General features: G+C 39.6%; 1 protein-coding gene across 4 annotated transcripts; it reads right to left on the reverse strand.

The window, feature by feature from the left end:
• Positions 1-370: 370 nt before the first annotated feature.
• On the reverse strand, positions 371-12,432 carry LOC104896436 (hypothetical protein). 4 transcript variants are annotated; one of them, XM_048646471.2, is made up of 7 exons: positions 12,006-12,431; positions 10,874-10,978; positions 10,027-10,130; positions 2,181-2,290; positions 1,613-1,708; positions 1,373-1,518; positions 371-832 (listed from the first exon to the last, which is right to left on the reverse strand). In XM_048646471.2, exons 1-6 carry the CDS (start codon positions 12,233-12,235, stop codon positions 1,399-1,401), a joined length of 765 nt encoding a protein of 254 aa, XP_048502428.1. In that variant the 5' UTR covers positions 12,236-12,431; the 3' UTR covers positions 371-832; positions 1,373-1,398. The 4 variants fall into 4 exon arrangements, with proteins under 4 accessions (XP_048502428.1, XP_048502427.1, XP_010681488.1 ...); XM_048646470.2 differs by having other exon boundaries at positions 371-827; positions 12,006-12,430; XM_048646472.2 differs by lacking the exon at positions 371-832 and adding an exon at positions 852-1,268 and having other exon boundaries at positions 12,006-12,432.
• Between the last annotated feature and the right edge of the window lie 1,215 nt (positions 12,433-13,647).

Below are 13,647 nucleotides of genomic sequence, written 5' to 3' on the forward strand. Positions count from 1 at the left end.
TAATTTTATTACAAGACATGATCAATAGTAATGGTCAAAATTAGCAAGATTTCACTCTAAAAGACGAATGTACCGATCATCTTAACGACAAGGAAATATAATTTGTTCTAGCACCTCCCATAGCATGCCTTCTCTAAATGCTAAGCATAGACTGATTGGATCAATGGCCACACCCACGACCACTAGGTGCTGATGCTAACCGTTCAAACAAGTAAGCCATTTGATCCTTTGCCTTCTCATACAGAGGATACATAGAGATATAATTGTTTCCGGTAGGTACAAAATCTCCTTGCAAAACCCTTGCAGCCTCAACACGAAATTGGCATGAAATTGAAATTACTAGGACAAGCAATGGAATCCAAAAACCATCTAAACAATAAATTTTCGATTTCATTTTTGAAGAACTTTGTAACATATATAAATACTAAAAAGCGAAGGCAGACCCTTGAAATTAATATACGCTATATTGTATTAATCTTACTACAACATTGCTCAAGAATACACATATATATATAGAGAGAGATGTCAATCTCCTGAGCTCATCTCCTCGGACTGATGGTAAAACTCTGGATGTGGAATTTCCTATAAAAGAAGAAACGTGGCCTTTTGAGTTTTGACAATGGATTTGGACAGGAAACATGCGTATCAAAGTGGCTGACTTAACCAAAAGAATGGGATAGAAAAAGGGTCTAAAGGCTGCTCTAATTTGGGTTGAAACTGCCCACTGTAAAATAGTTAGTTGAGTCATATTGATGATTCATCCAGGACTGCGGATGTTTTCCAAATTTGACAGTTCTTGACTTCCTTGTTCCATCTTTGAATTTTGACTGCACTGTCATAAAGTAGTAAGAGCAAATCAAACACTAAACCAGGATTAAAAGGAGCTTTTAGACGAAGCTAACAAAGGAAGTAATAACAGAAAGTGACAAAACACTACAAAAGATACTAATCTACAATCATCTGGTATCAGAAAATAGGACAGGAAAGTTTAAGATCAAAATGAAGCTCCATTACTCGGACACTTCATTTCGCGTCAAGTATGAGTGTCGGATCCTCGACACTCGGACATGGGTTGGACACTTACACACTTTATTTTGGGTCAAAAAATTGAAGAAGTTCCACAAAATTGACGAGTCGCACACTTGGACACGTACCCATGTCAGATATGGTTACCCGAGTCCGAGTAACATAGAAATTAAGCAGAGACCAACTGTTTGGGGGAAGGCAGGACGGTGTGAGGTGGATAATTTATCCGAGGTAAATGAGTCCTAAAGAATAATGGAAATGTACATGTGAAATTAATCACAAGACAATATATATGTGAATAAGGGCTAAAAGAAACTACAATAAATAGGGCAATAAAAAACATTACCTAACAGAAGCTCTTTAGGTACTCAATCAAGTTGAGGTCTCATGCCTCATAAATTGAGTTAACTTGGATCTTACTTCTGGAGGTATACGGACAGGGCGGTAATTTTTGTCAAGCCAGACGGCAGTTGCCTTTGCTTCAAGGATTGGCTGTCAAACAAAAGAAGTTGCTTTACAGAATATACGAAAATAAGGAAAACACATACACAATGCAATAAGAAAGTAGCACCAGGATAGAATAAACCTCTTCATTTGGCAACTTGTAAATGAAATGATCAAAGAAAAATCGAGCCGCTGAGGAGTCAACAACCCTCACCTTCACAACGAACTTGTCTCCACTCTGCTTGACATGAATGAACAAATCGATAAAGAACCAGAAGAATATGCATAGGAATTGAAAGTAAATAGCATGTATTGTCCAACACATAACAGTATAGGGATGAATTCAATTGATAAAGAACCCATTTTTTGCTTGGTATGAACACGTACATGAAATGCTAACTTTTCAAACGACAAATTTAAAGAAGAGATGAGTTTATCAATATTGTTGCATCTCCGAATCATCATGTTAATTTGCCAAACTAGATAGGCCAAACCAATTAGAATGTTTTTCCATCATCAATCATAATGTTATTATTCTGGGTCCTCAGCCTTCACCTTTGGAACGTTCTGTGTTTACATGTAAGCACAGTTTGCTTAAAAGTTCATCACTGCTGGAATTCATGACAGCAATGACTGAACAAAAACAAAGGAGAAATAAATAATGGCGCTGTAAATTTGGAAACTCTTGCCAGCACATGTTGAAGGCATACCCTAAGAGGCGCAAGGAATTTGAGAGACAATTCTGACAATGCAAGTGCGTCACCACTACGAGCGACTGCATCAGCACTAAGACCAATACTTTCTAAAAGCTCATGACGTGCTGTATAGGAAGATAAACAACTTTGTCAACAGACTAAAAGAGACAAAAACAGATTTAACATTTGATACATTCACAAATTGAGAAATAATGATGAGAATAATAATAAAAGCTAACAGTATCCATAAACTTTTTCAGAAGTCTATCGTCAATACTCAAACAGTATTTGCCAACTGAACTGACCAAAAATACCTAGTGCAGTGCCTAAAAATTATAATTATTATATAAATGAACCAAGAGAAGAAGGTCCCTGTCAAAAATTTTGTATCTAGCTGGTTGAAAATAAGAATATCAACATCATCGACATCACTATTTATGGCAACAGACCTATTTTAAAGCTCCTACACTGGGTGTAGAGGCTTGAATGGATGCAGTTTTACTTGTACAATAATAGAGGGTTTTTTCCAATTGACCTATAATTGCAGTGTTCTTAGTTACTTCACATAATAGCAACTACACTGTCACAGCTTTAATTCCTTACAAAGTTGAATTGGGTGCATGAGTCAAGATTTTAATCTGTGATAGTCGTCTGCATAGATCCTCTGCTTGTCTTCTATCATGTGCAACTTGTTCTTGGGAACCTCACTTTTTCATATCATTTCTAACATGCTGCATCCATGTCATCTTCGGCCTCCCTCAAATGTTTCTAAAATCCCCCAAGATGGATTCATTTATACACGGTCATAAGCTTAAAGAAAACAACTAGGTGTTATGGTACCATAACAATATGGAGGAGGGCGAGGATCACAAGGATCCACTGCAAAACTCAACAGTTTATATAGCAGCTGCTATCACAACCAGGGCTAGCTAAGATCCATATGATCCTTTCTATCAAGAGAAGACTGCTACTACATGGACACAGAATCCATTGCACAACCTTCAACTATCCTAACTGCTGCATCCTCGAAATGACGTCTCACATGCCTAAACCACAGTAACCGGTTCGTTCTCTCTTATTTTACTCACTATCAGCAACTCCAACCCTCATTTGAACATCTTCTTTCCAAATTTGATCTCTTGAAGTATTCCTGCACAACCATCCCAACATGTGCATGTACGCTACCCCCATCTTCCAAATATGATCTTCCATAAAAGCCCAACACTTAAACACATATCTACTATCCCCATCTTTAGCTACTTCCCATTATAACAAATTGCATAAGAGGCACAAGTTCTCACAATACCAAAAATGTTACTCCAATGAATTCATTACTTTCTTGACATAGACAAGATTGATCAAAAGCTTTATACAGAAAAAATCGTATCCAGAAGCTTTTATGTTGTACCTTCAGTTTTGTCTTCAGCCTATCCAACACCAAAGCTGGTCACTTTTTTTTACTGGATGAACTGTTATTCTAGCTCGGCCCTTAGCAAAGTCAAAGTTGAGAAGAAACTTGACCTCAGTTTTAGAAAATCGCAAATGGAAAATGAGCTTCATAAAACATTGAGAATAACACTTACATGACCAGTGACCACATATAATAGACAACTGCAATCTGTTTTCACTTTTCCTTGAACCAAAAAGATTTTTAATCTCCCCATGATGTTACAGATTCAAACATAGAAAGTAGAGCAATTTTCAGAGCATCGGAGCAGTCCATTATAGTGAGGACTCTATTCTCACATTACTCATAATGCGCAAGTTAGCAAACCTTGTTAAGGACTTGACACTTTGGCATATTTATCGACACTTGGTCATTTGAATTTCGGCCTTGAACACAATCTGTTCAATTGGAGGCTAACTCCCATTAAATATATGGGCTACGTATATGACAGCCACATACATGTTACAGTAGACCAATACTTCACCCATGGCAATGCTTCATGATTTTTAGTGCATCTTGAAGGACAATGGAGTATTCATTCATGCATAACCATTGCTCATGTTGTATTCTCGAGCAGATAACATGGCCAATTATGGTTATAATGAAAATTTCGTGCAACTTTTGGCTTTTAAGTGCACACTATAGCGTTTCAGATGCTTTTTAAAGAGTAAAACCCTCACTCTTCGAGTGGCAAGGACTCTCCAAAGATATGTCACTCTCTATTACAAAATTCAACATGATTTTTTCTCTAACCAGCTCTTATTTATAGCTCTCAAGCTCAGGTAATTACAATAACTAACTTGTCAGGGTGAAATTACATCACAGCAAATCACAGCAGAACATTCCTCTTGCTCAAGGCTGAGTGTGAGGTGGCTCAGATGAGGTGGCCAAATGTTGTGCATTTCCTTCTACCCCTCCTGACGTAGGTAATCAGAGGCTTAGTAGTGGCTCCACTATGATTCCTTGCATTACCCGGCTCCCAAAGAGCCACCTTGTCCTCAAGGTGGAAGGAAGGAAATCTGGAATTGACAGTAGCAAAGTCCTCTCAAGTAGCCTCGTAAGCAGGTAAGTGCTGCTATATAATGAGCACTTGTGGAGTTGGAGAAATGGGGTCACTTGAACTCCAAGAGTGACTCAAGTTGCACTTCTAGTATGAGATCAGGGGTAAGTTGAGGAGGAATAGTTGGAGAGCTAGGAAGTGGACCCACATATTTCTTGAGCTGAGAAATGTGGAAAACAGGGTGGATCCTTGACTCCGGAGGCAGACGGAGCTTGTAAGCAACTGACCCAATCCTTTGGATGATCCGAAAAGGCCCATAATAGCGTGGGGATAGTTTCTCATTGAAGTGATGTGACAAGGACCTCTGTCTATAGGGCTGTAATTTGAGGTATACATAATCCCCTACTGAAAACTCAAGCTCACGCCTCTCACCATCAGCATACTCTTTCATTTGAGCTTCGAGTAAGTGAGATTTTAGATCATCCAAAACCACATCCCTTTCAATCATTTGTTCCTCCAAGAACCTGGCACGAATCTGATGATAGAAGGAGGATCTCGACCATAGAGAACCTTGAATGGGGTGCAAGTCGTGGAGGAAGGAAAGCTAGTATTGTACCAATATTCCGCCCAATGAAGCCAATGGGACCAAGAGCTAGGTTTGCCATTGACGAAGTATCTCAAGTAAGATTCCACACTCTTGTTAACCACTTTGGTTTGGCCATTCGATTGTGGGTGATAGGTTGTGCTACGCTGCAATGAAGTCCCCTGTAGTCGGAATAATTCTTTCCAAAATGAGCTCAGGACGATTTTGTCTCTGTCCGAAACAATTGAGGAAGGGAGCCCATGGAGTCTGACAACTTCTTTGACGAAAAGAGTAGCGATAGATGGAGCAGAGAATGGGTGTTTGAGGCATAAGAAGTGGCCATATTTTGTCAGCCTATCTACCACCACTAAAATGGTATCAAAACCCTTGGACTTAGGTAATCCCTCCACAAAGTCCAGATTGATGTCTTCCGACACTTGGTTGGGGATGGGTAATGGTTGTATGTGTGACAAGCATAGACATACCGAGCAACATCTCGCCTCATACCCGGCCAAAGCCACTCACTAGCTAGCCTTTGATAGGATTTTAAATCCCCCGAGTGACGAGTGACCCCCTACGAGAGACTCATGGTACTCTTTCAATAGAGTGGGGACCACAGAAGACCTTTTTGGAATCACTAGCCTTCCTTTGTAGTTAACATGCCATGGAGAAGGGTGTAGAGTTTTGGAACATGTTTTTCCTCTTGTATGTCTCGGGTGAGCTCAAAAATAAAAGGATACTGCTGAATTTGAGTATGGAGTTGATCCCAAGGTATATGGCAGGTAGTAAGGAGGGCTCCCAATTCAGTAGAGTGGTCTTGCCTAGACAAGGCGTCGGCCACTACATTCGTGGAGCCGGACCGATATATGCTGTCAAAAGAGAAACCCATGAGTTTACTAACCCATCGTTGATACTCCAGCCTTATTTCCCGTTGCTCCATGAGAAATTTCAGACTTTGTTGATCGGTTTTGATGATGAATCTCCGCCCTAGAAGGTAGTGCCTCCATTTCAACACGGCTAGCACAATAGCCATCAATTCTTTTTCATAAATTGACTTTAGTGGCTCGGTGTCCCAATGTTTGGCTAAAGAAGGCCACATGATGATCATCTTGAGATAGGACAGCTCTTACCCCAACACTCGAAGCATCGGTTTCAACAGTAAAAACCTTAGCAAAGTCGGGTAAGACCAAGGTAGGTACCGTGGTCATTGCCCGTCTGAGAGAGTTGAAGGCAGCATTAGCTTCTCATTCCAGGAAAAGCTACTTCAATTGTTGGGTTAACGGGGTTGCTATTTTGGCATAACCAACCACGAACTTTTGGTAATACCCAGTGAGACCCAAAAAACCCTAAGGGACATGAGATTCTGTGGTGCATGCCATGATATCATGGCTCGAATCTTGTCTTGGTCTACAGAGACTCGTGCTACTGTAATAATATGGCCCAGGTAAGCGATTTCTTCCTTATTGAATTCACACTTACTTAGATTAGCAAAAAGGCGATGCTTGTGTAGTTGGTTTAGGACAAGGGAAAGGTTTTCTTTGTGGAGGTCAGTGTTTAGGCTGTAGATTAAGATGTCGTCGAAAACACCAAGGCAAATTTGCGGAGAAAATGTTTAAAAACCTCATTCATCAAGGGTTGGAAGGTGGCAGGGGGGCGTTAGTAAGCCTGAAGGGCATTACTAGAAATTCGTAATGGCCTTGGTGTGTACGGAAAGTCATTTTATGTTCATCTCCGGCTTTCATCCGAATTTGGTGATAACCGGACTTCCAGCTTGGTAAAAATTGATGCCCCTTGAGCTCGTCAAGAAGCTCATCAAGGATGGGTATGCGGTACTTATCGGGAATGGTGGCTTTGTTCAACGCTCTATAATCAACGCAAAAACGCCAAGACCCGTCTTTCTTTTTTACCAACAAAACCGGGCTTGAGAATGGGCTAGTGGAGGGCCCTATGATTTCGGCTTGGAGCATATCATCAATCAGGTGTTCGATTTCATCTTTCTGGATTTGGGGTATCGGTAGTGGCGGACACTTATGGGATCGGTGCCATCTTTAAGGGTGATGAGGTGTTCATGACCACGGATAGGGGGAAGGCTAGTTGGTAGAGAGAATATGTGGTGGTAGTCTGAGAGAGTAGTTTGAATGTAAAGAGGGGCACTGGTTAAAGGTAGGTTTCTTTTGTGGTGGTAAGTTTTTCATCTGATTCAATTCGACCAAGAAGCCCCCACCCTCTTTGGCTAAGGTTCTCATCATAGCTTTCAGAGATATCAAGGATCTGCCAAGGGACGGGTCACCCCTCAACGTGACAGACTCACTGCCAAAATTAAATTTGAGCACATGGGTACTCCAATTAGCAGACATGGTACCTAATTTAGCTAGCCATTGAATACCTAAGATAAGATCAGAGTTACCTAGGTTTAGTAAAAAAAAAAATCTTCAATGACATCTAAGTCCTTATGGGTGGAGGAGGACGAATTTACATTCTCATTGTCCCATGACCGCTTCTCTGGTGTCGAGTGTCACGCCATATCCATGCGTTGGGGTGACCGGAATGCCCAATTTCTGGACGGTGGTGAGGGAGATAAAATTATGGGTGGCCCCTAGATCCACCATAACCACCACGAACTGGTGGTTGACTATCCCTCTGAGCTTCAAAGTTTGGGGTGTGTAAAAAGCCATAACGAAATTGAAGGAAAATTCTGTTTGGAGGTGGGCTGGTGGTGTTTCCTCCAATCCTTGTGCTAAACTATCCACATCACCATAGCAGTCCCCTTCTTCAAAGGTTAGGAGGACGCTCAACTCTTTTTTCCGCGCAACGATGACCGGGGTGCCACTTGTCGTCGTAGCGTTCTCGCTTGTGTTAGAGCTCAGTCTCAGTGAGTTTCCATAATTCTCCCACTGGTTTGGCTATGGGTAGGTGTTGGGTAGTTCTGTTTGGGAGAGATGAAGTTGGGAAATACGTGGTAGGTGGGTTGAGAAATTGTGTGGTTGAGAGAGTGGATACTTTTGGGTTGTTTTTAGGATAGTCATTCGTGGACTGGGTATGTTTTGTGAGAATGAGGCGTTTGGGCTCTAGGGTTTGAGGGAATGGTAGTTAGGCCTAATGGTATTGAAGTGGTCCATTTTTTCTTCAGCTCTCAAGGATATTTCCATAGCTGCTTCTAGGGTTCTGGGCTTATGCAACCTGACCTCAGCTTGGATTTCTGCCCTAAGCCCAATTAATTATTGGCCTATAGCTATCTCTTCAGGTACGCCCGAAAGAGGGGCCATTAACCGTATGAAATTTCTCCAATAATCCACCACTGTGTCGTTACCTTGCTGGAGAGACAACCTTTGCTCATGAGGAGACCCTTGTCCGGTCAGCCGAAACTGGTTGAGGAGCATCCCTTTTAGTTCCTCACAACGAAGCACCGGTCGACGTCCGTGTTCCCACTGGAAACACAGCAACGAGTCACCATCAAGTGCCACCACTGCCGCTGTTTTTCGGCGGGTTCGAGCCAGTAAAATGTGAATAATCGTTCAGCTCTCATAATCCAACCATCTAAGGTTGGTTCCGTCAAATACTGGAAGGTCTAGACGTTTGTGCCTCCACCTGTCAGTGTTTCTTCCCCCAACAAAACCCTCATTAGGTATCTCTGTTTCCCCGTGTCTCCCGGCAGAAACCTTGAGGGAGTTTCCGACGAAGGAGTGTTCTTTTTTAGCGCCAGCAAGATTTCTCTCATCTCCGCCTCAAACTTGCGTTGATCTTCTCTCGTCTAACGATCAGCGCGTCCTGAGTCTCACGCGCTCGGGCCACCCTCCCTTCCATCCTCTGTGTCGCCTCTGCCAAGTTGGTGGTTAGCTTTTCCACCATGATATGCTGCGTCATTGCTATCTCATTCACTCAGGTCTGATTCCGGCAAGCCCTTCCTCCAGAGCTTCAATACATTGCTGGTGAGTCGGAGCCCTTTTTTTTCCCGGTCACCCAACCTTGCTCTGATACCAAGTTTGGTGAGAATAAACAGAGCAGAACCAAAAAGGGATAGATAGCTGTATTGATAAATACCAAGGTAGAATTACCAAATACAACCCTCATTCTTCGAGAGGTAAGGACTCTCCAAAAAAATGTCACTCTTTATTACAAAATTCAAGATGATTTTCTCTCTCTAACCAGCTCTTATCTATAGCTATCACAGGTAATTACAATAACTAAGTGTTAGGGTGACACTAAATCACAGCAAATCGAGTGTGAGGTGGCTCAGATGAGGTGGCCAAATGTTGTGCATTTCCTTTTCTACCCCTCCTGACGTAGGTAATCATACGCTTAGTAGTGGCTCCACTACGATTCCTTGCAAAATAACTAGATATAGATGTAACTAATGAGAATGACGGATAAGCAGAAATTGATTGAGTTCTGTTTTATTTTGTTACTTAGAGTGTCGAGCCACTCAAAGGCCTGGGGTTGTAACCCATCATTGGATGATTACTTACATCAAACTTTCAATCAACTATTAATTTCCCCAAATTCTCCTCTTTTTCTACATTCATATATTTCTAAAATTTCTGATCTACTACAATACCATATGCACACTGAGTTGAGGACAATATTGTACGAATCATGAATCATAACCCCACATCGATGTTACCATTTCCATTCAATGCTCTAAAATGGACATTATTACAATTTGAAAGTAATTCGAGCCTCAAATTGGTGAATCTAGTCACAGCTTTAGAACCCTAAAAACACAAAAAAATTGTCTCAAGTTCATTCTCTATTGTTAACAATACGTGTTAGACTAAGCTTCTATCCCATGATAGTGTTTCATGACTTTCACTTGCTACAAAAGTAATTTTACCAAAATCAAGTGGATATTGTTGATCCGATCTTGCTTTTACTTTGCCGGCAAGTAACTTCAGGTAACCATTGTTGTGATCCACAAGTAATTTCAAACATTTCTCCCTGCACATTTTTATTTCATCTAAACTTGATAAGAACCTGGCTGTGAGTGATAAATTTAGCACATATTGCTTTCAGCCAAACACATGCCAATTTGTAGATTTTAGCTGATGTTTGTTCATAAAAATCAGTGATGCTATTTTTGTTCTTAAATTTGTCAGTTAAGATCAATTCAATAAGAGAAAGTGGTTAATATTCAGTTAATTAATTAATACCGAAATAATTAAGCATTTAATTTAAAGCAATCACATTTTGTTCTAGATATTGTTTTTAGCTACACCATATTTAAAACTGAGCTCAAATTGTTGTCTAGTTATCTGCCTCAAATTACCCCCTTAGTAAAAAGTTGGGTTTTTCATAATGCCAACTTTTTGTTCATGTTCTGAAACATTAAAAAAAAATTATAAGAAAGACAATCTGTCTTGCATCACCACCATTACAATTTTAGATGTGGTATTGAGCGAGAGCATAAATTTGTCAAGAAAATCATGTGTTTGGTGGATAGGATTCCACTACCATGGTAATAAGTAGGGGATTTTCCATGCAAATTACATACGATTTACTGTTAGAGTAATTTCCAAGAAAGCAATATCAAAGGAACATAAAAAATGAAGAGCACCCATTAGAGAGCATCATTGATACCGTAAAAGCAATATCGATAGCAGGGCACAAGAAAGAGTCTAAAAAGTAAAGACTTAGAGCAAAGCATATAGTCTAGTTTCTAAGAGTATAAATGATTTCAATACCAACCATGTTGGCAATAACTTGCATAGACAGCATTGTTGACAACACCATATTGATCTAATTCGTAATCGCGTACTTTCAATTCAATCTCTACAAAACCTTTCATTCTGAAAAAAAGCAGAATAATCACCATGTCAGTTAGACTAATAGTAAGATTCATACTCAAAGTTCAGTTTCTAAGGCCTTGTTTGGTTGACAAAATAAATCATGGGAAGTGCAAATTCCTATGAAGTAGAAGTATATGAAGTTGTTTGGTTGGCAAAACCATGGGAATTTGCACTTCCTAGGAAGTTCTACTTCCTCCAAAATGGAGGAAGTTACTTACCAAGGTCCCCCTAGGTAAGTAGAGCTTCCCATAGAAAGTTCTACTTCCCATTATCAACCAAATACAATTTTACACTTCCTAAGAATTTCAAATACATGGAAAAAATAACTTTCTACGAAGTATGACTTCCTATATACGACCAAACAAGGCCTAAAAGTATGTATGAAAGAAAGTTACACTCAAAACATAAATTAATAGATTCTTACAGAAGAATGTCAAAAATTAAAAGAAATAACACATAATGCTCTAAAACTTTACAAATTTGAAAGAAACAAACATCATAACAACCGATAATAATTCCCATCGTAGCACTGCTATGCAATTTGACGAAATGATTAAAAATACTATTGAGCCAACGAGTTCACCTACAACTCAATCATTAGCATAGTATTGCCTACTTTGGGCCAAGCCCGGATTTGCTTTTGGTCTCTCCCCAAAAGACCTCATACTGATGTTCAATCGTTATAATGGCATGATCCAGATCCGGACTTGCTGCTATCTCTTAATTTCACAAAAAAAAAAATCACCTAAATTTGTGAGTAAACTATGAAGATTAAACATATCCCAAATCACAGTAGTACTCTTAGTTGAGATCATCTAGTTTATTTGGTAAAGGTATCCTAAATCTGAAATCGAATCCCGTGATGCGAGTCTGCGCTTATTCGCTAATTTGCATACAAAGGAACTACTTTTTAACTCATCTGGAATTCCACAACGGTAAAAATTAAAATAAAACGAGATATTACAGACTACCCAGATTAATTTAGTCACCAAAACCGAAGAGAAAAAAAGAATGAGCATGGAATTACCCTTTGCCACTTCTAACATCAAATGCAGGCGCATTGACAGAGCAGGCGGGAAGAATTGAGCGCCGCTGAAGAGGGTAAACGAGGCGTCGACTGTTGAAGTTGAACGGCTGACATAGAGATGGAGCGTGAGGACGAGGTGGGCGGAGAATATGGAGTAAGGTAGCCTCGGTATGTGGGACGGGTGCCGGCGCCACATGCGTCGGCAAGAAGGTGGAAAATGTCTGTAGCATTATGTGATTATTGTGAATTTGTAGGTGTAGTTGTGCACTGAGTGTAATTTCTTTGATTTCATGGTAGCTTCAAATTTTATTGCAGGTCAACTGATTTACCAACCAAATGGAGAGTTGATCCAGGCTAAAGCACGTTCGGGTTGAGTTGGGTTGGTTCAGGTTGGATTGTTACACATTCGATGATATTTGGATTGGATAATTTTGGGTCCGTGAATCTACGTTGTTTCTTTGATAGAGTCATTAGAGCACAATCAATTGTTGTCCTATAATTTGTGGTCATTAATTATTTTATTACTTTCTCACTCTTTCACCTGCCCTACCAATTTTTCTCTCTCCTCCACTTCCTTCTTTGCTCCTCTTTTTCTTGGTCCATCATGAAGAGTTGGGCATCAATTTCTTGGCCAAATTTTTTCTCTCTCCTAATAAACTAATATTACTTTTATATTCTCTCCCCACATAACCCACAAGGAGGGCAACCATTGGGAACACTCTTATAACATATTTCTTCAGTTTAGAAATAGTTAAAATGTTTTATGTTTTTACACTTGTTGATCTGATGCATGATTTCAAACGTTAATATCTTCAATTATCAATGAATAATAATTATAAAAAGTTAATTTTAAAAATATATATATTGATACGAATCTAACAAGATCCCATGTGACTATGGCTTTTCCTAAAATATAAATCACCAAAGATAATCAAAGTGTGAAATATGAATAGTAAAACACTATGTAAATGGTGCAACTATTTCTAAACGGAAGAAGTATAAAGTTATCATTAGATTAGACCTTGAAACCGCATCGTCCAATTCGATATTCGAGTCATATCGGTTTGAGTTATTTCAAGTCTGCTTTTACTTTTGGTTGGTTTCTATTTAATTTAAGTGCTTAGATTCAAGTAACCGTTCAAGACTTCGGATCATATCAGATCTAGTTCAAAGCTGCCTGGTCAAAATCAGGTTTATTATATATATGAATTTTAGGATTTTTTTTCCTGTTCATATTGGTTCATTTTAGGTTAGTTTAGATCATTATTCAATAATATTTTATACTTGTAAGATGAATAGCTTGTAGGCTGCCCTCACATAGGGTCCGACTTAGAGACTCAAGCACCTGAACCAGTGGCGGATCCAGGATTTCACCCATGTGTGTTCAGAGCCGATGAGTCGTCATAGAATTAAGGTCAATCAAATTAAATAAAAGAAATACTAACACATCAATTCAAGTAATTAAATGGCAACCGATAATTAAGGGAATCACGTCTCAGATTACTTGGAAAAAAATAAGTAAAAAATTATTTTACGAGTTTTCATACTTTGAGCAACATCTAATACATCATCATTCACTAGTAAAATAATTGCTTATTACCGCGGTGGTATTGCTGCAGTTTTACCCATAGGCAGCAATATA

Source organism: Beta vulgaris, chromosome 6 (assembly GCF_026745355.1).
Source record: "Beta vulgaris subsp. vulgaris cultivar EL10 chromosome 6, EL10.2, whole genome shotgun sequence".
NCBI classification, from domain to species: domain Eukaryota; kingdom Viridiplantae; phylum Streptophyta; class Magnoliopsida; order Caryophyllales; family Amaranthaceae; genus Beta; species Beta vulgaris.